This window comes from Nycticebus coucang, chromosome 11, assembly GCF_027406575.1.
Source record: "Nycticebus coucang isolate mNycCou1 chromosome 11, mNycCou1.pri, whole genome shotgun sequence".
In the NCBI taxonomy this organism is placed as follows: domain Eukaryota; kingdom Metazoa; phylum Chordata; class Mammalia; order Primates; family Lorisidae; genus Nycticebus; species Nycticebus coucang.
This window is the reverse complement of record NC_069790.1, coordinates 7,769,051-7,792,029: the sequence shown is the minus strand read 5'-3', so window position 1 is coordinate 7,792,029 and position 22,979 is coordinate 7,769,051. Positions and strand designations below refer to the sequence as shown.

Here is a 22,979-nt window from a genome sequence, read left to right as displayed (position 1 = left end):
TTGCCCAGCAGTAGGCCTCCAGGAAGAGATGTGGGCATAGTATGGCCAGTAACTCAGTTTTAGAGTAACCCCTTGGCCTAGAGAGGGTCCAGTTAGTCAGCTGGGGGGGATGACCTTAAGATTTTATTTTAGTTGGGGGGCGCTTGTGGCTGAAAGGAGTAGGGCGCCGGTCCCGTATACCGGAGGTGGCGGGTTCAAACCCAACCCCGGCCAAAAATTGCAAAAAAAAAGATTTTATTTAAGTTCACAAGATCTTAAATTTGTTGTAATTTTGTCTTTTGATACAAGTAAGTTCTTAGTATTCGTATGATTTACAGGTGCAAGTGCAGCCTTTTGGAAATGAAAAATGGAGTACTTAGTCTTGGGGGGCCTCTGCTGTTATCTCAGAAGCTGCAACTTTTAGGAGAGAAGCAAGTGCTGGGTGTGCTGGACAGCCCCTAGCGCCGGCCCGTGGTCTTCTTCCCGGGCTCTCTGGCGGGAGGGGGAGTTGGGAAAGCAGACACACAGACTAAGCGGGACGTGTGCGCAGGGCCGGAGCCCGGGCTCGCTGACCCGCGGGTCTGGCAGGCGGGGGCAGAGCGCCGGCGCGGCTTCAGGCACAGCTCTGTTCTGCCGGCTTAGCTGTGACTCTAAATGAATGAGTCACTTCCCTTCCCCGGGCCAGCTCTGGGCTCCTGGCTGTCACCCTACTGGGGAACTCCCCGGGTCAGGAAGTTCCCAGAGAAACTCCCCCAAGGAGAACCTGGGTTCGGAGAGATGACGGGTGCACACAGCTGATCGCGGCCAGCCGCACAGTCCTGGCCCCAGCCCAGGGCTGCCTCCACACGGCCATTTCTTTCCAGCACTTTCAGCGGGTCCCAGCCGTGGGGGCCGACTCCAGACTAACTGGCCGAGTGACCTTGGGACAGTTAATACAGCCCCTTCAAGCCGAGTTTCCTCTGCTGCAGAACGGCTAGGACTGCCGCTAGTAAGGAGACTCCCTCTGTAGTAGGAACGGTTTAGTGAGTAACAAAAATAACATAAAAGGCTTCTGGCCTTTCACAATAGTCCAACTACCCCAGTCGCAGGGAAACAACAGCCGGCCGGCTGCGGGGACAGCCTTCCGGGTCCTAGGGGGTAGGGAGCCGCGAGAGGTGAGGCAGGGGCGGGGTGGGGCGGGTCCCTTCCGCCGCGCAGGGCGCGGTCAGCTGAGTCCGCTCGCCTGGGGGCCGGGCGGCAGCCCTGCGGTGACCCGTGGGCGGGGCTCGGCGGGTGACTGCTCCGGGACCGCGCGCGCGCTGGCTTTGTTCTGAGATTCACCTTGCTCGTTGTTCCCTCCTGTTAGTGGCTCTGCGAACAGCCCCACGCCCCACCCTCCGCCATCCGCGAGCTCCGAGAGCGGCCCCTTCATCGAGCCCCGGAGCGACGAAGTTCGTCCCCGGCGTCGCTGAGTAAGGACTGCGCGGCACGTATAGAAGGTTCCCGCGCAGGCGGAGCGGTGAGTTGTCCCCATCCCGGATTCTGGCTTTGGTTCTCGCTTTGCAGGATGAAGTGCTCGCCGGTCCCCTATGTTGGTGATGTTCCCACTTTCCTGTAGGTGAAGTGACAGCGGCTCGCGTCACTCCGGGCTGTAGGGATGCGAGGGCGGTGCAGGGAGCCGGTCCGGGGAGGTGCGCGCGGAGCGAGCGGGCTGAAGGTGGTGCGCGCAGCTCCGCGCCGGGCCTGGGACTGGGTACGGGGGTGGGAGGGCACTCGGGGAGGATGAGCTCCCTCGGGGCCGCGTCCTGCAGGCCTGTCCCCTGTCTGGGGCCCGGCTGCGCGCCGTGGGACTCTCCGGGTGGGACCCCGCCTGCAGGAGGCAGAACCGCGGGCTTCGGGGATGGGCGAGCTCGGACCGGCGCTGCTCGCAGCCCAGACCCAGGCGAGAGGTAGTCGTGGTCGCACACCCTAGAACTGCGGGGCGCCCCAGAAGAAGAGGAAGGAGTCGGTGACTTCAGTTACGAAAGGATGTTTTGTCCCCACTCGCCTTTTAATGGGGGAGGGAGTAAATTTTAATTGTGTAGAAATGATTATTGCACGAACCTTCGGAGTTGGCGTGGTGTCAAGCGTACATGGGTGCCACATTTCAACAAAATGTGACCGCGGGAGACCTTGGCAGCTCAGCATAGAAACGTTCGTTTCGTGTGTTACAGGACACAAACGTAATGTCTAGGGGAAGTGGGTACCTTTAACGTTCTCTTAGAGTTCTTAGATCTGACAGTGCCCAGATAAGGGAGGAGTCCCACAGCCCGGCTGTCCGCAGGGCCCCCGACTTCCCAGTGCGGGGCTCGGTGAGGGGACCCGAGGTCGCAGGTGACGGGCTGGCGGCTTCCAAGCCCAGCCTGGGGCTCCCGCACCGCATCCCGCGTCCGAGGTGGGTCCGCGTCCAGCCGCCCCGCTCTGACCGTAGTTTCCGAGAAACACTTCCTGAAATCCGGAGTGGAAAGGTGCCCTTTCCCGCGACAGCGGTCTGAGCCGTTTTTAGGTGTCTGAATGACCTCTCTGAACTCTGTCTGTGGTTCTCTTCCCCTACCCAGTCTCACCCGGGTCATTCCTCCCCTCTAAATGTCTTCAGGGTTAAAAAGACCACTGACGCCATTCATTTGCTGGAAAGGCATGTTTCACATAAAAGTTTGTGACTTCCTTGAATAGAAAGCATGCCTTAATCTGGGTTTCTAACAGCCCTCCTGAGCCCTTCCCAGGGCATGCCTGTACCCTTTCAATTTGGGCGCCCCTCTGCATCTGGCCCCAGCCTCCCCCACTTCTCAGCCAATCTTACATTATTTCTTTTCTTTTTCAGAGGCCACGTTGTCCTATTGGTTCTCTGAATAAGCCTCATTTCTGCAGACTTCTTTAATTCAGCCCAGGTCTATTGGCAACAAGTTATATCCTTGGCTCCAGGACTGGTGGGCATCAGTGTTTTAGTTAAAAAGGATAAGTTAGTTTTTCTTTACCTGGGCTTTTGTCAAAGTTGGCTTTTGTTGTCGTTAGCGATCATAAAATATTATGCAAAATTATTGTAAAAAAAGAAACAAACTCCCAAAGCAGAAACCAGATGTGAAACTTCCTAAAGACAACACTGGCTATTTTCTCTTCCTCTGTCTGTCTGTCTCTTTCTCAAACACAGGTACATTTTCTCTTGAAATATGTTCATTCATAAAGTACTGTTTTATTTACACACTCAGCTGTTTACACAAGTGACCAAATTAATCTTTATTTAATGGTTGAAAACTTAAAAAACTTAAGATTAAAAAAAGTTAGGGTTTAAAAATTGTTGTTTGTTTGTTTTTTTTTTTTGTTAAATTGGGTATGGCAATAGATAGAGGACCTCCAGGTGCTCACAGCAAAGTTTCCTCCCTGGGGAGCCAGAGAGGGAGTTTCAGAATTTCCTTGGGGGTGGCGGAGGTGTGTGCAGACTCGCAGGACAGATGAAACTGGTTTCCTAGAGATGGGAGAGAAGAATTGTCTCCTTCTGTCTGTGTGAAGTTTGACAGTATCGTAGTACAGAGTTAGAAGAAATGATGGATGACCTTCAAAACCAGGTTCAAAATTCCCACCTGGTGAGTCGGCCTGGGCTTTGGAGAAGGAATTGGTTCTCATTTCTCAAGACAAAGGGTACCCATGCTATCAGGACCCCTATTCAGAAGTCCAGTGCTGCTCTCTCATTTAAATCCCATTTGTAAAATTAGTGCCCTGTGGTGACAGTACTCGGTCCTGGCCATTCTCTTCCCTTGGTGTCCTGCTAGTACTGGGCTTCTCTTAATTGTTAATTCCTCAGGTTTGCCTTTGACCCTGAGTTCTCAGCTGCCCGGTTTTCCTATGGCCAGCCTTCTCTTCTGTTTTCAATCTGCTTTGCCATGACTTCCCAGACTTCATTTCCTCAAGGGGTGTAATGCCCACTGGTGCCGTCACAGGAAGTATGAAACATACAATCCACAGAGCCCCTTGTCTAGTGAATGGCATTTGTCCTTCCCTGCCTAATTGCCGGTTTTAGGCAGCTGTCTGTATCCTCAGTTCTGGGTGCACTCTTGGCTGAAGAATGACAACACTCCAAAGGAAAGCAAGAGTAAAACAAAGTTTATTGAGGAAAAGAAAGCTAGGTTTACAGCGCAAGAGCAAGATACTTTTGCCATAGACAGTGATAGGCCCCCATTGTCAAGACATAGAAAGCCTTGATTATGTCTAGGGGTTCTGCTCCATACCGCCTGGATTGGGGCTACTTTGTGGTTCAGAGGAAACCAGTCTTATAGCTCATGCAGACCTCCCACAACCCTTTCTGAAATCCCGTAGGGAGGGTGTGTGTGTGGATTGCAATTTAAGCTAATGACATGATAATTATCCTTAAGGCTGTTCTAGGTCATCTTCGAGGCTTCAGGGTCCTCTACATCCTTTTACAGTTCTGACTGGGAGATTGGTAGGGCGTTCCCTCCTCCTCCCAGGGAGCAATCATTCACAGAATTAAGGCCATTAGGATGGGAGGAACCAAGATGAGAACCTTCCCCTTGGCCCTTCTCTCGCTCTTTCTCCTGGAGAGCCAAACCTCTAGCTATCTACCTGACATTTTCCCAACTGCTAACGGAGGGAGGCAGCTTTGTCCCACGTTCCAGTCAACCCCGAGAGTGACAGTTTTGTGGCAGTGTCTGAGTGTGGTGTGGACTTCTTTCCTAGAAGAGATGTGAGTTGCTCCCAGGACAACTGAGTTTAGGATTTAGGAGGGTTTTCTTTTAGGCCGATGAGGGGTTTCAGAAACTCACATGCCTTTGGATCAAAATAATTTTTATGCCATAGTAGCTTATTCTGGACCTGTTCACATGGTTCTATCAATCAAGTCTCCATCATTTCTTGTTTAAAACCTTTCAGCCCCCCCTCCCCCAACACCTCCAGTATAATATTCAAGATTTTTATCAGGACACATAGCAGTGAGGCTACTCCTAGGTGCATGTGCCCACACTGAGCTAGTGATCACTCTTTTTTTTTTTTTTTTTTGTAGAGACAGAGTCTCACTTTATGGTCCTCGGTAGAGTGCCGTGGCATCACACAGCTCACAGCAACCTCCAACTCCTGGAGCTAAGCAATTCTCTTGCCTCAGCCTCCCGAGTAGCTGGGACTATAGGCACCCGCCACAACGCCCGGCTATTTTTTGTTTGCAGTTTGGCCGGGGCCGGGTTTGAACCTGCCACCCTCAGTATATGGGGCCGGCACCTTACCGACTGAGCCACAGGTGCCGCCTAGTGATCACTCTTTTTTAAAAATTTTTTTTTGAGACATAATCCCACCTTGTCTAGGCTACAGTGCTGTGGCATCATCATAGCTCACTGCAACCTCAAACTGCAGGGTTCAAGTGATCCTCCTGCCTCAGCCTGTGGAGTAGCTGGACTACAGGTGCCTATCACAACACCCAGCTAATTGTATTTTTAGTAGAGACCAGGTCTAGCTCTTGCTCAGGCTGGTCTTGAACGCCTGACCTCAAGCGATCCACCCTCTCGGCCTCCCAGAGTGCTAGGATTAGGCATGAACCACCACACCAACCACTGTTGGTCTTTCCCGCTTGGCTATCTCAGTTCGCTTGGCTATCTCAGTTCACGTCTCCTTGGCTTGGTTTATGCTGCTGTTCCTGTCTAAAGGGTCTTTTCCTCACTGTCTGTTTCCCAAGCTGACTCCTAGTCAAGAATCATTGGGAGCCCATTGCTGTTGCTTCCTGGGACCCTGCTGGGTTTGCATTCATTCTTTCTCCTTAGTGGCTGAAGTAATGAACCTCCCAGTTCCTGTTTGCACCTTTAATTGTGTCCTGAATTGGAGTTAACTCCTTGCTTGCTAGGTCTGTCACACACAGTGTCCTGGGTTCATTTCTTCAGGTTGTACTATCAAAGGAGATGCTTTTACACTAGACTGATTCTAATGTCCACAGACACACATCAAGGGGTCGGGGACAGCCTGTTAGTCTCATTTATTTCACAGGAGACTAAATTCAGATTCTTTAAATGACTCAGGTACGTAATGCCTAGCACTTCCTGGGATCTTACAGACCTTTTAATGTTGTTTCTAGTTATGTTACTGAAAGCACTCAGGAAAGCATCAGAATCCACCCTGCTATTGAAGTTACAGCCGCTTTTGGTGGGGTGAGACAGGAGAGGACAGAATCAAATGGCACCTTTCCTGTGGTGAACAATGCTACAGTGGGCTAATTTAATGACTATATTTGGCAAGCTGGCTTTTCTGGGCCAACAAGGAAACGGGAAGTGGAAAGCTTCGGCAGGGTCATATTGGGGTGATGGTGAGGCTGGAAGTCCATATTGTAAAATCAAGTATCTCATTAGGAAATGATGGTGGGAAAATGTGGATGCACAGCAATTGTAATTTGATAAAACAATTTAAAAGCAATTTTCAGAAGGAAATATTCCCTAAAATTCTGTAAATAACCTCTCCAAGATTAAAACAAGATGCAAAACTAAGTCGAACAAAAGGCAGGGCTTGAAAATCCTGGTCACGGGTCCTCAGCTTGCAGACCTGGACCCCCTTCCAGCTGTGTCCCGCGGACTGGGGGCACATCACTCCCAAAGGTGCTTCCTCCAGAAGCTGATGAAGAATAAGGAGAAAGCCTTTTGTCTGGACCTTAAATTGTGACCTGGAATTGAGTATTCTCAGGTGACTCTGGATCCTGGAACCCCTCCTCCTCTTCATCTGTTTTCTAAACTAAACTGTAGTGGAGGAAAATTGGAATCTGGGGACAAAAATACAGCTTTAGTCACCATTTTTTTTTTTTTTACATGAAAGCTGCTTTTGAAATTCAGATGTAGTACTGTGTGGCTTAATTACGATTAGGGTTTTTAAACAGTACTAGGGCCTCCTTCCACCACTCAACAGTGGCCTCTGGGAATGGGAGACCACGGAGAGACACCCCAGGGTGTGCCGCTGCCTGGCTCCCATCCTGTGAGGCTCCAGCTGGTCTAAGGGGAGACTGGGTCTTCCTCTTTCACTCCTGTCTTTGACCTTTCAGTGGGTGGGTGGGCTCACGATCTAATTTATCCTCCATACCCATATTTATTGGATAGTGAAATGTGTCTCTAGAATCATGCCCGGATTTCCCCCGGTAAACCCGCCCCAGGTAAACCTGTATGAGACCTAAGTTATTTACTTACTGGGGACTTTCCACCTGGAGCATTGCTGAAGTCTGCAACTTTCTCTGCCTAGGTAGGGGTTAATAGAGCCTCACTGATTGCAGGGCTGGAAGTTAGTCTTTGGGCGGTGCTTATGGTTCAAAGGAGTAGGGCGCCGGCCCCATATACTGGAGGTGGTGGGTTCAAACCTGGCCTCTGCCAAAAACTTCAAAAAAAAAAAAAAAAAAGGCTAAGACGCCAGCCATATAAACCTGAGCTGATGGGTTCGAATCCAGCCCCGTTCCACCAAACAACAGTGACAGCTGCAACCACAAAATAGCCGGGTGTTGTGGCGGGCACCTGTAGTCCCAGCTACTTGGGAGGCGGAGGCAGGAGAATCACTTGAGCCCAGGAATTGGAGGTTGCTGTGAGCTGTAAAGCTACGGCACTCTACCCAGGGTGACAGCTTGAGGCTATGTCTCAAAAAAAATAAGTTAGTCTATGAGAAGCTCAAACCTGGAGGGGAGAGCCTGCTGCCCTGTTCCTAAGATTACAATGATGAGGGGACATGGGAGCGAGACCAGTCTGGGAGCCCACTGGGGAAGGATCCAGGATCTGAAGAGAAACCCATTCCCTATGGTCACTGCTCTCTGCTGAGCTGGACTTGGTTTCTCTGGTTTAGAGGAAAGGAAAGCAGCCAGCCCTAGGGAGAAACGCCCTTATTCTGCAAGGCTGGGCAGAGAGCTCTCTCTGGCTTGGTTTGCTTTTCTATAAAAGGGTGGATTCTCCCTGGGGAGCCTTCCCAGGAGCATCCTCTGATTCACCCCTAGCTGTCCCCAGCTCTCGAGGGGCTGCTCTCTCCCACCAGCTCCCTACCTCCAAAGGCAAAAGCAGCAGACCAGAGGGTGCAGAGGGAGTTTGCTATGAGGGGGTCCTGCTCTTACAGAGGACCTGGGCCCAGGACCAGGACTCTGCTTGACCCCGTACCCTGCTTCCCTCAGTGGAGAGAAGTGAGACCACTGTAAGGACAGCTGTGGGCTGGCCAGCTGTGACTGTGACATGGCTGGAGAAGTAGAACCCCTGAGAGAGGCCGGGGCATTAAGACTGTAGGGAGGTGCCCTTGGTGGTTGTGGTCCTGGGGAGCCAGACTTCTGTAGGAGTTGAGCTGTCTGTAAATCTGATAATGGATACTGTGGAAGGCCTGAAGTCATGTCCAGCCATCTATGCCTGAGACCTTGCCCTAAGGCATTGTGGGAGCCACTGCCCTTACTTCGCTGACCTCTCTGCCCTCCACACGCAGGCAGGGAGAGCTGGCTCAGCAGCCTCTACCATTATGTTTATAAACCATTGTGTTTATAAAGGTTGTCCCTGCAGCATGTGGGCTTGGGCCCTAGTGATGCAGAGTGAGAGGCAATGCTTCTTTTAAGCTCATTCCGTTCCTTAGCTCTCCTTAGCTGAAGTGTTTTACAAATGCTAAGGGGAAGCACAAGGCAGATGAAGTGAGACAAAGCAGCAATTGCAGGAAAAAGTTTTGCTGCACACCCAACTCTGGCCTTCAATATTTATTGAAAATGGCCAGTATATTAGGCTAATAGTTAATAAATTTCGTTCTTTGGCCGGGCATGGTGGCTCATGCCTTTAATCCTAGCACTGGGAGGCTGAGGCAGGTGGATTGCTTGAGCTCATGAGTTCAAGACCAGCCTGAGCAAGAGTGACACCCCTGCTCTATTAAAAAAATACAAAAATTAGCCATGTGTTGTTTAGGCACCTGTAGTCCCACCTGTTTGGGAGGATGCTTGAGCCCGGGAGTTGGAGGTTGCTGTGAGCTACGACATCGCAGCATTCTAGCCTGGGGAAACAGAGAAACTCTGTCTCAAGAAAAGAAAAAATCTGTTCTGCAAACAGGAACCTTTGAGGTCTTAGCTGGTTGACAACTGGTGAAGTACAAGGGTGAGAACCACATTGTGGGGACAGCAGGCCTGGCCTCAGGAAACCGGCTCAACTCGGCAGACTTGTAATGTCTTCATGAGTCTTAGATCATTCCAGAAGCCTGGTGCTTCACTTCCCTTCAACTCTGCAGTGGATCCTGCCCACCCTGTGTGCCTGTACAGAGAGTTGGGGCCTGCTGGGTTCAGGACACTAAGGATTCCTTGCTGGTTAACCAAGTTCAAAATGTGAGCCTGTTCCTCCTGGGTTCTGGCAAAACCCTTGCCTTTTCTTTTCTTTTTATAATTTTATGATTTTGTTATTAAGTCTTTTGTACATAGATCATAAATACATTTATGCCCATTTCAGTGTGTTGATTATTTGTACAAATTGGAGTGCTTACATCATACTAATCAGTATAGCTTTCATCCCATTTACCCAATTATAGCATTAGGACATTTGTGTTCTACACATGATAGAAGCAACTTGTACTTGCAATGTGCTCCATAGGTGTGGTCCCCCTACTATCCCATCCACCCCTCCCCATCCCTCCTCCTCCCCTTCCCTCCTTCATCATAGCCTAAAGTGGTGTTTCATTTTTCATGTGCAAGTGTGAGTGATTATAAATTGGTTTCACAGTAGTACTGAGTACATTGGATACTTTTTTTTCCATTCCTAAGATACTTTGCTAAGAAGAATATTTTCCAGCTCCATCCATGTAAACATAAAGGAGGTAAAGTCTCCATTTTTTTTCCTGCTGCCCTTTCTACATGAGAAGTGGGCTCAGGTTTTCTGATGATTAAGATCTAATAATTTAACTGTGGTTCTGTAGATGGAGCTTTTCCCATTCCCAGGCTTTGCAGCTTTTCACATTAGCCTTTAGCCCCTCTCCCTTTGCTGAGGTCCCTCAGCAGCGGGTCCCCTTACCCCACATCTGACCTGATCCCTCCTGTTCCCCTAGATGTCCTTGAAAGCTGGAAGAGGAAGGTTAAGGAGGCCAGGCATGGTGGTTCACGCCTGTAATCTTGGCACTCCGGGAGGTCAAGGCAGGAGGATCCCTTGAGTTCAGGAGTTCAAGACCAGCCTAAGCAAGAGCAAGACCCTGTCTCTACTAAAAAAGTAGAAAATTAGCCAGGCATTGTGGTGGGCACCTGCAGCCCCAGTTACTCAGGAGGAGGAGGATCACCAGAACCCAGGAGTGTGAGGTTACTGTGAGCTGTGACATCACAGCACTCTAGTCTAGGCAGCAGGAGTGAGTGAGACCCTGTATCCAAAAAAAAGAAAAAAGACTCTAGAAGGAGAAGTGTAGTGTGGTCTGTGTATCCATGAAGTCTTGTTGCTGGCCTGGGAAACCAGGAAGCAGGGTCAGGCTCTCCAGGGAAGTCACTGGGCTTGTGATACATTTTTGCCATCTCTTTCCTGAAATTAGCAGCCCTTTAGATGTATAAACACACACCTACACACACTTCTTGCACACCTACATCATTAATGTGTAAAGCATTCTAGGTCACTGCTGTGATGAGGTCGCATAACCTTGCTTCCTGTTGGGTGGATTCACTCCCTTCTGTGTGGTCTTTTCCCTTAGGGTCCTGCCTCCGCTGACAGGATGGCAGCTACGGCCCCAGCAGCTGAAGCAGAGGAACTTGCCAATCACAGGTAAGACTCTGTCCCAAGCTGGGTTGGATTGGTTTGGGTTTATTTGGCATACTTTGTGCCACACATTTTTCTGAGAACTAGACTTATATTTACACATTGGATTCTTGTAAGAGACTGAGGTCCAGGGGGATCAGCAACTCAGCAGGCTCATAAATCAGATGGTTGTAGACCTCCAGGCTGGGCAGGCACCAAGTACTAGGCAACTGACTGAGGACTTCCTCTTTCTTTCCTCTGTTGAGTTAATTTATCCCTCCTTGTTTTATTGTCAATTATTTGCTTATCGTTATCCACCTGCTGAGAGGCAGTCAGCTGTAGAGGTTAAGGGTGCAGCCTCTTACTAAGGATGTGACCTTGAACCTTTAAATGGGATTAATGACAATACTTAGTTTACACTGTTGGTTGCATTAGGTAAATTCATATGTACTAGCTATTAAAAAATTTATTTCAACCTACCCCAAAGGGGAATTCTTCCATGAGCATACTAATGAACCCTGTCATACTAATCTTTGTGTTCTTTGCAGTCAGTATAAGGGCTTGGCTGATGTTAGATTCAGTTGATGTTTTCTGGGTCCCCCCTCTCATTCTTTGTCTCCATGAGCACCTGTCCTAGCCCATTTGGCCTAGTTTATATAATACCCCATTTCCCCGAAAATAAGACATCCTCCGAAAATAAGACCTACTTACAGGAAAGATAAGACGTCCCCTGAAAATAAGACCTAGCACATCTTTGGGAGCACACCTTAAAATAAGACACTGTCTTATTTTCGAGGAAACAGGGTAGTTGGGATTTTCTCTTCCCTGCTGAGAAACTCCTGAAATCCGAAGTTTTCTTTCTTTTCTTTTTTTTTTTTGGAGACAGAGTCTCAAGCTGTTGCCCTGGGTAGAGGGCATGGCATCGCGTCTCACAGCAACCTCAAACTTTTAGGCTTAAGCGATTCTCTTGCCTCAGCCTCCTAAGTAGCTGGGACTACAGGTACCTGGTACAATACTTGGATATTTTTGGTTGTAGTTGTCATTGTTGTTTGGCAGGCTCCGGCTGGGTTTGAGCCCCCCAGCTCCAGTGTATGTGGCTGGTGCCTCTGAGCTATAGGCACTGAGCCCCGAATAAAGCAAAAGGAAATCACTTGAAATTGTGTAAAGACTAGAAAAATATTGTTTTCAAGTGATAGATATCTGACTTGTTATTTTAAAATTATTATTATTTTTTTTTTGGCCGGGGCTGGGTTTGAACCCACCACCTCCGGCATATAGGACCGGCGCCCTACTCCTTGAACCACAGGCGCTGCCCTTAAAATTCTTTTAAAAAATAAGTTGGAGCATGTTCCATTTCATTATGGTACCTGTCAGATTTACATATTTTAAAGCTATTGTTGGTCCTCATTTGATTTCCTTCTCCTCCTTTTCCTGGAATTGAGAAGGAAATAGTTTTCTGTTTTGAAATATGCAACATTAGTTGTCTTAATCACATCCTGTTCTGTAATTTTGAAGCAGGCCTGTTAGTCCTTCTATTTTGTACTTTGTCTATTCCTAACACCCTGAAAGAGAACAGGAATCTTAATTACATTAAAAATAATTGTCATTAAAAGACCTTAAAGTGCTGTAGATTGGGTTTGATTATCAGAATTTCAGATTGGCCTAGAGATGTGAAAGGCTTTCTGGGAAAGCGTGATACTGTAAACTGTGTATTTGGTGTTCCTCCTGCTGCAGAGTAGATCGTGTGCTTGGTGGTGGGGAGCATCCCCCCAAACATCTGGTCACAGACGCCTTCTGTGTTGACTGAACGCATAGGGAAAGCACTTTGAACTTGTTTTTTCTATGCTCAGAAAGTTTAGAGATGGTCCAAACCTGGACCTGGATTTGGACCCCTGAAAAATGTCTTTCCTACCCCACCCCAGAGTAAAATTCACCTTGAGTCTGGAGATCCACACAGCTTGTCTGGCAGAGGTGGGGTGAGGGACAGGTGAGAGTGGCTCTGTGTCACAGCCTGCCTGCTCGCCCTTCCTGGGCGAGATTTACAGACTTTTGCTGTGTCATCAGCACAGTGTGTGCATGCTTGGCATGCCACAAATGGCCACTGTTGACAGTTTATCAGCCCACAGGTCTCTTGAAACCTTCTCACACTTACCCATGAAAATCAACTCTCTTTGCGAGAAGACCTGTGTCTCTTTAGTCTCTTTGTACTTCTCTTTCCTATTCAGGCCTTTTGAAAATGTTCAGGGCACCACTGGAGGTGAATGGACAGGAGGGGAACTTTGAGAAACATGAGGGAAAGAAGCATTTGGATATAGGCAGAGAGAGAAACTGGAGGCTGGGCGTCTGCTGTTGATGCCAATGCCAGCTAGAAATAGGGAATAGATAAATGAGAAAGTACGAAACCGTGACGGGCCATCCTAACCTTGTTTCCCAGGTGTGCTGTGTGCTGTACAGGATTCTGAGATAAATAAGACGTGGTCATGGCATCCAGGAGTTTGGTTCCTGGGGATGATGATATTCATAGCTATTCCATTAATTATGTAAACCAGTGTTGTAAGGCACATGAGCATCATCTGGAAAGGAAGAGAGAATAGCTGAGATCTCTGAGGGCTGGGGGGTGCAGGGAGCACCCCTTTATCTAGTGGTATTTGCACATCACAGGCAACTGTAGCCTTGGCTCCTTGCATCACTTTTTCCTTTCTTAGGAGGTAGATTGAGGAGGGAACACGATCAGTGGGATCTGGGTGGAAACTCAGACTAAGAAGGAAGAAAGAGGCTAGATGCCGTGGCGCAGGCCTGTCATCTTAGCACTCCAGGAGGATCACTTGAGATCAGAAGTTCCAGTCAGCCTAAGCAAAAGTGAGACCCCTATCTCTACTAAAAATGGACAGATTAGCGGGTTGTAGTGGTGGGTGCCTATAGTCCCAGCTACTTGGGAGGCTGAGGCAGGAGGATCACTTGAGCCCAGGAGTCTGAGGTTGCTGTGAACTATCCTGAGGCCATGGCACTCTAGCTTCAGCAGAACTCTCTTTCAAAAAACAAAAAAAAGAAGGAAGGAAGGGAAGGCTCTGCGGTCTGGAATCCATGTCTGCCCCAGTTTCTACAGAAGAGCGTGTCCACCTCTGGGAATCAGAAGACACACACTGTTGAAGGGGCTGAAGGGACTTTGGCAGGCTGGAGATGGAGTCATCCAGATCTGGGGCATCTGTTTTGTAAATAACACAAACACAGTCACTTATTTTAGGGTTGTCTGTGGTTTCTTTCGCACAACTTTGGAAGACTCGTGAAGTGTTGGAAACGCATACGGCCCACAGAGCCAAACGCACTCACTACCAAGCCTTTTAGGATGGAAGGTTTGCAGTGTGCAGGTGTAGGATGAGCCACACATAGATTTTCTAGTAGCCACTCAGGAAAAAAAGGCAAAATGAACAGATGTCTTCCCTTGTCTGAACAGATGTCTTTCCTTGTCACTCTTCCTGATATTGTAATGGAGGAGTGGCAGCTAATATACAGCAAGAGGAGAAAAAGAACCTGAAGGCCTGCAACTTGGAAAGATTATCTCTTGGTGGTACAATGAGAGATGATTTTTTTTCCCTTGAAATTTCTGCCCTGGTTTCTTAAGGTGAACATAGTAGTTTTAAAACAAGTCAAGTTTACATGCTGAATGAACCTGACTCTGGTAGCAACCGGCTGTCCTCAGGGCATGGGCAGATTTGACATTTTCGTCATGTCCTTTTGTGTGCTTTTCTGAATTCTTGCAGATTTCCCTCCAGACAGAAGCCCTGGGAACAAAGAGGGGCTAAGAGGAAGGAGGAGGGGAAACATAGGGTACGGAGTGGGGACCTCAGAGTTGGGGGGTCTTATTCCTGGGATCTGGCCGTGCCCTTCTCCCACCCGCTGCCTCCAGTCTTGCTGATACAGAGCACTGTGATAAAGTCAGCCACGGGGTGCTGGTGCTCTATAAACCCTCCCCTTTCTTATTTCTTTTTCTTTTTTTTTAACAGCAACCACCTTGTCCAACTTTCAAATCCAAACGTGGCAACAATGAAAGAAGATGTTCTCTACCATTTCAATCTCAGCACTGGCACACATGATTTCCCAGCTATGTTTGGAGATGTGAAGGTAAATAGCCAGGCTTTTAATTCTCAGAACCTGTCTTAAGCTCAGCCTCCTAGATGATCCAGGTAGACTTCCTCACAAATGGCAGAGAGGGGACAGCTGGCAGGTTCACGAACTTATATGTTTATCAAATTTTTTTTTTTTTTTTTGTAGAGACAGAGTCTCACTGTACCGCCCTCGGGTAGAGTGCCGTGGCGTCACACAGCTCACAGCAACCTCTAACTCTTGGGCTTACGCGATTCTCTTGCCTCAGCCTCCCGAGCAGCTGGGACTACAGGCGCCCGCCACAACGCCCGGCTATTTTTTGTTGCAGTTTGGCCGGGGCTGGGTTTGAACCCGCCACCCTAGGCATATGGGGCCGGCGCCCTACTCACTGAGCCACAGGTGCCGCCCATGTTTATCAAATTTTTATTTTTTAATTTTTATTATTATTTCTTTTTGAGACAGAGTCTCACTTTGTCCCCCTTGGTAGACTACTGTGGCATCATAGCTCACAGCAACCTCAAACTCTTGGGCTTAAGCAATTCTCATGCCTCAGCCTTCTGAGTAACTGGGACTACAGGCACCTGCCAAAACGCCTGGCTATTTTTTTAGAGACGGGGTTTCGCTTTTGTTCAGGCTGGTCTCAAACCCGTGAGCTCAGGCAATCCACCCATCTTGGCCTCCCAAGTGCCAGGATTACAGGTGTGAGACATTACAGGTGTGAGGTGTGGCCTCAAGCGATTCTCTTGCTTCAGCTTCCCAAGTAGCTGGGACTACAGGTGCCTGCCATAATGCCCAGCTATTTTTAGAGATGAAGTCTTGCTCTAGCTCAGGCTGGTCTTGAACTCGTGAGCTCAGGCGATCCACCTACCTCAGCCTCCCAAAGTTCTAGGATTACAGGTGTGAGCCACCATGCTCACAAACCAAAGTTTCCATATCCACAAAGACAGATGCATGTTGATATTCCGTTAATTGTCTTTAATGGCTTTTTTTTTTTTTTTGGTTCATGCAGCTTTCAGTCCCTTTGCCCTAAAAAGTCTTAAACTCTTCAGTTCTGATTTATGTTAGCAGAGGATGTTTGCATATCTAATCCCCATGGATAAAGATGAACTACCATGGAATTGAAAATCAAAATGCCACAGGACCCTGGAATCCATTGCTGGTCCGTAACCTCGTAACTCAGTGACAGGGCTGTGCCCCACCAGCTATTGGGTTCTTGGATGGTGTTGGTTTCAGACTGTGTACAGCTCTCTGCTCTTCAGTCAGTATCCGTTCATCCCACGACATTAATCTATGGTGATTATTATCCCACGCTATGGAAGTTTATTTTATATATTCATATATCTTTTAATCCTCCAATCTCTTCAAAACATATTTACTTTCCCCCCATTTTTTTTTCCTTTTTGCAAAATAAAATGTTTTCTTAAATGATGCTCCAAAAATTAAAGTGTTTACTTCACTGAGAAAGATCCACCAGCAATAGTTAAAACTTCCATTAGGGTCCTGGCTCTTTCCAAACATTGGCCGTTCAGCACTCGAATGACCAGGCAAGGGGGAGCCTCTGCTGTGTAGCCCAGCCAGTTGCTGGTCTGTGAGGCTCTGGTCACACGGTGAGGACCCCACCGTCTCATTACAAACCCAAATTCCGTTCAGTACCCTGAGCTTCTCCCACGTGATGGAGGTTGGCTGTGTATGCTCGCGACCTGGCACGCCCTTCTCAGGAGTGAACCAGAGTCAGCTTCCTGAGTTTATGGAGCTGTCTGTATTACATCTGGGGGCTGTGGTCTGCCCCTGTGGAACACTCTCCAGGGAGGCTCATTAAAGCTGACTGCTGGGCCTCTCACACATAGTAGGTTTGGATGAGGCCTGTGAACTTGTGTTTCTAGCAGGCTCCCAGGTGATGCTGGCCGTTTTGTGGACCCCTGGTGTACACAGTGCACTGATGGGTTCTCTGTTCTCTGGCTGCAGTTTGTGTGTGTTGGTGGAAGCCCTTCCCGGATGAACACCTTCATTAGGTACGTTGGCGCACAGCTGGGCCTTGACCGCCCGGACGCAGAATATCCCAACATCTGTGCAGGGACTGACCGTTACGCCATGTATAAAGTAGGACCAGTGCTGTCTGTCAGTGTGAGTACCTGCCCCGCACGTGGGCTTGGTTTTTAGGCTCTGCAGCCCCTGCCCCAACGCCTCTGCCCACTCAGGCTGCTGTTCCTTCACACTTGTTTACTGCAAATGGCCAGGAGCTAGGAGAGCCTGCAGCCGCTGGTATGCAGACCAGGCTCCTGCCCTCCAGGCTTGGTCTCCAGGGGCAACTAAGTACACAAAGGCAGGGACACACAGGTGTCTGCACTGTGTGAAGGTGGCAGGTGAGGGTGCCCAGGTCATACAGGAGACAGGGGAAGGCGTGTCCTGTAAGGAGAGTCACAGACAAGTACCAGGCCTCAGATTTCCTCTGCCACGTCACAGGGGATGTGTTACTTTATAACAGATTTTGATGTAGCGGTGAGAGGGACCGCAGAAATGTCCAGTATTTGACCAAAGAAGTCTTCTCACTTTCTGATTTTAATTTCCTTTGTCATCAGTAGTATAAATGAAGGGCTACAGAGTTGTGGAGGGACACCCCTTCTGGCCAGACGCATCCCCACCTCACTGGTTAGCTGAGGCCTCTAGTGATACCAACCACCTAGGACACATCATGGTTCAGTTACTGATAATTTGTGGCAGCACCTCCTGTGTGTAAGACACCAGGACAGATTCTAAACGGGACACCTTTGCCATAGGACTCTGCCACAGGAAGAGGGCTGAGGGCATCCCAGGGAGGGCTGTCAAGAAGGATGTGACCCCGGGGAGGCCTTTGAAGGGAAGGACTGGGGGGGAGTGTACAGAGATGCTGAGACATGAGGCACAGGTGGAAAAGTATAGGGTCAGCGAGGGGTCCTGTGTCCAGTGGGCTAAGGGCCAGCCAGTTACTTAGTTTAGCTGAAGCAGAAAGGGTAGACAAAAAAGTGGAAATAGACAAAAGTGTGTGGGAGTGAGGCGGGTGTTTATGCAGGGCTTAAAGTGCTTGTTACCCAGCAGTGGTGGCTGCTGCGTCCCCTGCTGGGCCTCTGGTTCCTCAGCTGCCGCCTATTTGACAAGTTATGTGGATCAAGTTTCCCAAGTGTTGACAGTTTTAAATTTGATCTTCCACGATGGGCAGAATACAAATGTCTACATACAATAACTAAGAAAATGCCATGAAGGCTACGTTGACTAGTTTGAAGAGAATATTTCAGATTGTATATGAAACCAGCACATTGTACCCCTTGATTGCACTTATGTACACAGCTATGATTTAACAATTAAAAAAAATAGATTGAAGTGTCCCAGTCAGAACTCTGATGAAGGCACAGCTGTGGCTTAACGTTCCTGTTTTTTTCTCCCTGGTTCCAGCACGGTATGGGCATCCCTTCCATCTCCATCATGTTGCATGAACTCATCAAGCTGCTGTACCATGCCAGGTGCTCCGATGTCACTGTCATCCGCATCGGTACTTCCGGCGGGATAGGTAAGGTCTGCAGAGGGCTTCTGTGACCTGTGACCACACAAGGGACTGGAGCTTCCTGAGGCACCTCTAGCGTGGCATAGGATTGGGGACAAAGAGTTTCTTCCTTGGTTTTACTCAAGCAGCACTTTTTAATAGGAAGAGTGAAATGAAGCTTGCCTTGTTACTTTTCCCAGCTTGCACCCTAGAGACAGGTCCAGGCAGCCCCGTGCCCAGCGCGCGCAGAAGCTCATTCTTGAGGGGCTGTTTGCTCTGGGTCTTCTTGTTTCTTGATTCTCTCTGTTTACTCTTCTAATCCCCCTTCTTCTTTCTCTGTTCTCTCCTTCCCTTTGCTCACTTCTCCTCCTCCCTGTTCCTGCAAGGATTTGGAGCACCTTATGAGAAAACCCACAGGAAAATCAGAGGGGGGAAGAGAGAGGTGGAATACAGAACGAAGATAAGTGTGCTTATATTAGCTCAAAATTTCCCAGTCAACGTGTGTTGTAAAGAACAAAGATGGTAAAGAATAGGATTTAATGAGAAAATGAAATGCCAAAATATAGTTGATGTATAAGGAAAAGTCTATTGGGAAAATTTGTTTTGTTTTGTTTTTTTGAGCAGAGTCTCACCCTGTTCCCCTGGGTAGAGTGCTGTGGTGTCACAGCTCACAGCAACCTCAAACTCCTGAGCTCAAGTGATCCTCCTGTCTCAGCCTCCAAGTAGCTGGGACTATAGGCACCTGCCACAATGCCTGGCTAGTTTTCTATTTTTTAGTAGAGACAGGGTCTCCCTCTTGCTCAGGCTGATCCGGAACTCCTAAGCTCAAGCAATCTACCGTCTTGGCCTCCCAGAGTACTAGGATTACAGGCGCGAGTTCCTGTGCCAGGTGTCAAATTTTTTTTTTTTTTTTTTGCTGTTTTTGGCCAGGGCTGGGTTTGAACCTGCCACCCCTGGCATATGGGGTTGGCGCCCTACTCCTTTGAGCACCACAGGCACCGCTCAGCAACTTTGTTTTAAATAAATTGTCCTATTCCCTGGGGTTCTAACTCTGTGCTAGTTTTTCTGCTTAGAACTGGATTCCAGCAATTCTTACGCCCACTGAGGTGCTTGGAGCTAATGGAAAAAGGTGACATTTGCCCTAAAGCAAGTTTAGGCTGGGTGTTAGTGGCCAGGCCTATGTGTAATTCTGAAATTTAGAAAGGGGACTTGCTTTAAGACTCCAAATCTTCTGAACACATCTTACTTTTTTCTTTTGGTCATATAAGGAGAGATTGATGTGTGAAATCTGTGTTTGCATGATCAGAATTCCGAGTTTAAAGAAGTCATTCCCAGGACTGGGTCTCCACTGCCATCGGCCAAATACTCAGCTCTGTATGTCAGGCCTGAGTCTGCCAGCAACTCCAGAAAAATCGTTTTTGCGTTCTTGCGCAAAAGAAATTTTTAAAATCAATGATGATAAGGAATTCTGGAAGGAGTAGTATAGATCCTGAGTTTCCATAATTGCCCCATAAAGATGGAAAGACTGGAAAGCAAAATCCAGCACCTCTGGGCCCCACTGACAGAAGAATGTGAGACTATGTCTCCACTGACCCCGAAATGTGAACAGGTCGGGGAAGGCAGTGGCGAGATCTGGGCTACGTCAGCAGCAGCTTGGGAGGAATTTCAGTGCAACAGAGAGACCTGAGAACAGAAGCAGCTCAGGAAAGCCAGTGGGTATGCCTAGGAAGGCGCAGGGACCCAGGCCAGGAGCCAGCACAGGAGGGGTGTGCAGTGTGAGAGTGACACCGGACTCCCAGTGGGCACGGACACTCCAGGCCTCTGCACTCATCAGGGTCTTAGCCACGTTTCCCTTCCGCTCCAGCCGCAGTGCTGGAAGAAGCCCCTTAGAGGACACTTTGAATTGCCCAGAACAGGGAAGGCAGCGAGGGAAAGAGGAAGTTCAGGTAAATGTGGGTGTGAAGCAACACAGCCGGGGGTCTTAGTGGTCAGCCGCGTGTTTTGTGTTTCACAGAAACAACCAACATGGGAGCTCTAGAAAAGATTATTTGACTTCTTGTTCCTTCCTGAAGTATCAGGGAAGTATTGTGGTTATCTTCGATCCGGCTGCTACAGCAAAAACCACCCTAGACTGGGTGGCTTTTCTCACAGTCTGGGGACTCAACGTCCAAGGTCAGGGCCCCAGCAGATTCAGTGTCTAGCAATGGCCGGCTTCCTAGCTGTGTCCTCATTATGGCAGAAGGGATGAAGGGTCTCTTTGGGGCCTTCTCTGTATCGTCACCACATTCCATTCACTGTCTGATCTGATCACCTCGCTGAGGCCCATCTCCCGATACCACTGCTTGGGAATGAGGATTTCATTCAACATACATATTTTGGGGGAACGCAAACATTCAGAACAATAGTCTAATTACATGTAAATTATAAGACTAAAGAATAAGGAGCAGAATAATGCCCCTATTTCAGGAATCTATGTCTAGCAAACAGGTGAGCGGTAACTAACAGCCTCAGTCCTAGAGGAACGCGGGTTGCCTGGGAGCTGGTAATCGCTAAGCTGGGCTTGGGTATGTGACAGTCTGTTGTATTTGTCTAGTTTGCTTGTTGCTTGTTTACTTTCCAAGTAAATCTTAATAAGAAGGTACAAGACAGGGAGCAATTAAACACATGGAGACCTATGTGACAGTGACAAATTGCAGTGATTGGAGACACAGACATGGGACCAAGGCTGGGGAGGTTCCTGGCAATTTTTATTTTTTTTCCCTTTTCCCTTCCATAGTGTTTGCAATGATCATGTGTTAATTATTTTATAGCCTGAAAAAAACTGTTAATGGGAAAATGGATCATTGTGCTTTTTTGGAACAAGAAAAAACGCCTCCACGTTTTGGCCTTTTGGTGGGGTTCTTAGCTGTTCCCCATGTGCCCTGCTGCACAGTGTCGACATCTGCTTCTTTCTTCAGGTCTGGAGCCGGGCTCTGTGGTCATAACCCGGCAGGCCGTGGACGCCTGCTTCAAGCCGGAGTTTGAGCAGATGGTCCTGGGGAAGCGGGTGGTCCGCAGCACGGACCTGGACGAGAAGCTGGTGCAGGAACTGATGCAGTGTTCCGCTGACCTCAGCGAGTTCGCCACCGTGGTGGGGAACACCATGTGCACCTTGGACTTCTATGAAGGTGAGACTGGTGTGAGCCTGCCTGCCCCGCGGGCTGTCGTCTGCACAGCTCCTCTGCCATGGTTACGACAGCCTGCTTGAATGGACAGGCAGGACCTGGATGGGTCTCCCCCGTCCCTGTGTTCTGGTAGGTAGCATGGTACCGCATACAGTAGGAGCTTACTATGTGCATGCGGTTCTTACGTCTCTGTGTGTGCTTAAGGGCAAGGCCGACTGGACGGTGCTTTCTGCTCCTACACCGAGAAGGACAAGCAGGCCTATCTGCGGGCAGCCTATGCTGCCGGCATCCGGAACATTGAGATGGAATCCTCCGTGTTCGCGGCCATGTGCAGCGCCTCTGGCCTCCGAGGTAGGTGGTGTCAGCCGGCCTCAGCCCCTCCATCTCTCTCTGCTCTGCTGGCTCAGCCTGGAGCCCCTCCCAGGACTCTTCCTCCCAGGGTACCCAAATACCAGTTTCTGGCTCTGGACCCCCTGCCCCCAAGTCAGTTTCTGACCAAGGTGGCTTCCCCACAGCCCTGTGCTCAATGTCCTTTGGTCACCTCACAGCAAATGTGCAACCCCCAGGGTCTGTGCTGTGCCTCCCCCTGCTGCTGAGTGGGGTAGAAAAGATGATGAAGACCAGCCCGGAGGTCAGGATAGCCATCTGGTCAGCCTGCCTCCAGCTATATAGGGAACTCAGCTTTCAGAGCTCTAGGTTCCCTCAACTGTGGTTAATCCACCTCCAAGTTCCTCACCTCCTTCAGGGCCAGAGTTACCTTCCTGAGTCCCTGCATCTGTGTCACCTCAGTGATAACATGCTTTTAAAGGCAGTGCAGGGCAGTGCTGAGCTGGTCTTGGAATTGGCCCGAGAGTTTCTTTTGGAAGAGGAGGGAAGAAACAGGACAGGGCAGGACGGTGTCAGAGAGGAAGGGGGAACCTTCTGAGTGTCTGGACCCAGCGCCTGCCCCCTTAAGCGCTCTGTTGACTGACCCTCCAGCCTGTTTTCCTGTGGGGTGGCAGAACAGCTCTCCAAGACCTTTCTGGTCGGTCCTTCAGGCTCTGGGGACTGTTAGGGATCTGGAACTTTGCCTTGATGTGGTCTTTGCTCTGTGCAGCGGCAGTGGTGTGTGTCACCCTCCTGGACCGCCTGGAAGGGGACCAGATCACCAGTCCTCATGAGGTGCTGGCTGAGTACCAGCAGAGGCCACAGCGGCTAGTGGGCTACTTCATCAAGAAGAGCCTGGGCAAGGCCCAGATCGCCACCTGAGCCTCCCGGGATACGCTGCTCTGATGACTTGCCAATAAAACCATTGCCAAAGCCTCCTGTTGTGTGAGTTTGAGTACTCTTCACATAGGAATCTTGAAAATTAGGTTGCAATTGAGGCTGAGAATTGTGGATTAATCACCTTGGGAGATTTTCTTTTTAGGCATGGGAGCATTTTCAGCTACTTGAGCCTTATTTGCGGGTTTCTTCAAGAACATTCTGTTAAATATTTGAACAATTTCTAGGGAAAATTTTCAGACTTTTGAATTCTCATAGTGG

The 22,979-nt window shown here is 49.1% G+C and overlaps 1 protein-coding gene across 7 annotated transcripts; it reads left to right on the top strand.

Annotated features, from left to right (window-relative positions):
• Positions 1-764: 764 nt before the first annotated feature.
• UPP1 (uridine phosphorylase 1) lies at positions 765-22,749 on the top strand. Of its 7 annotated transcripts, none has more exons than XM_053553689.1 (9): positions 765-967; positions 1,325-1,477; positions 10,627-10,697; positions 14,675-14,792; positions 16,740-16,898; positions 18,204-18,318; positions 21,249-21,458; positions 21,660-21,806; positions 22,552-22,749. In XM_053553689.1, exons 3-9 carry the CDS (start codon positions 10,648-10,650, stop codon positions 22,701-22,703), a joined length of 951 nt encoding a protein of 316 aa, XP_053409664.1. In that variant the 5' UTR covers positions 765-967; positions 1,325-1,477; positions 10,627-10,647; the 3' UTR covers positions 22,704-22,749. The 7 variants fall into 7 exon arrangements, with proteins under 7 accessions (XP_053409664.1, XP_053409665.1, XP_053409667.1 ...); XM_053553690.1 differs by having other exon boundaries at positions 765-1,001; XM_053553692.1 differs by lacking the exon at positions 765-967 and adding an exon at positions 14,432-14,498 and having other exon boundaries at positions 1,245-1,477.
• Positions 22,750-22,979: the final 230 nt, after the last annotated feature.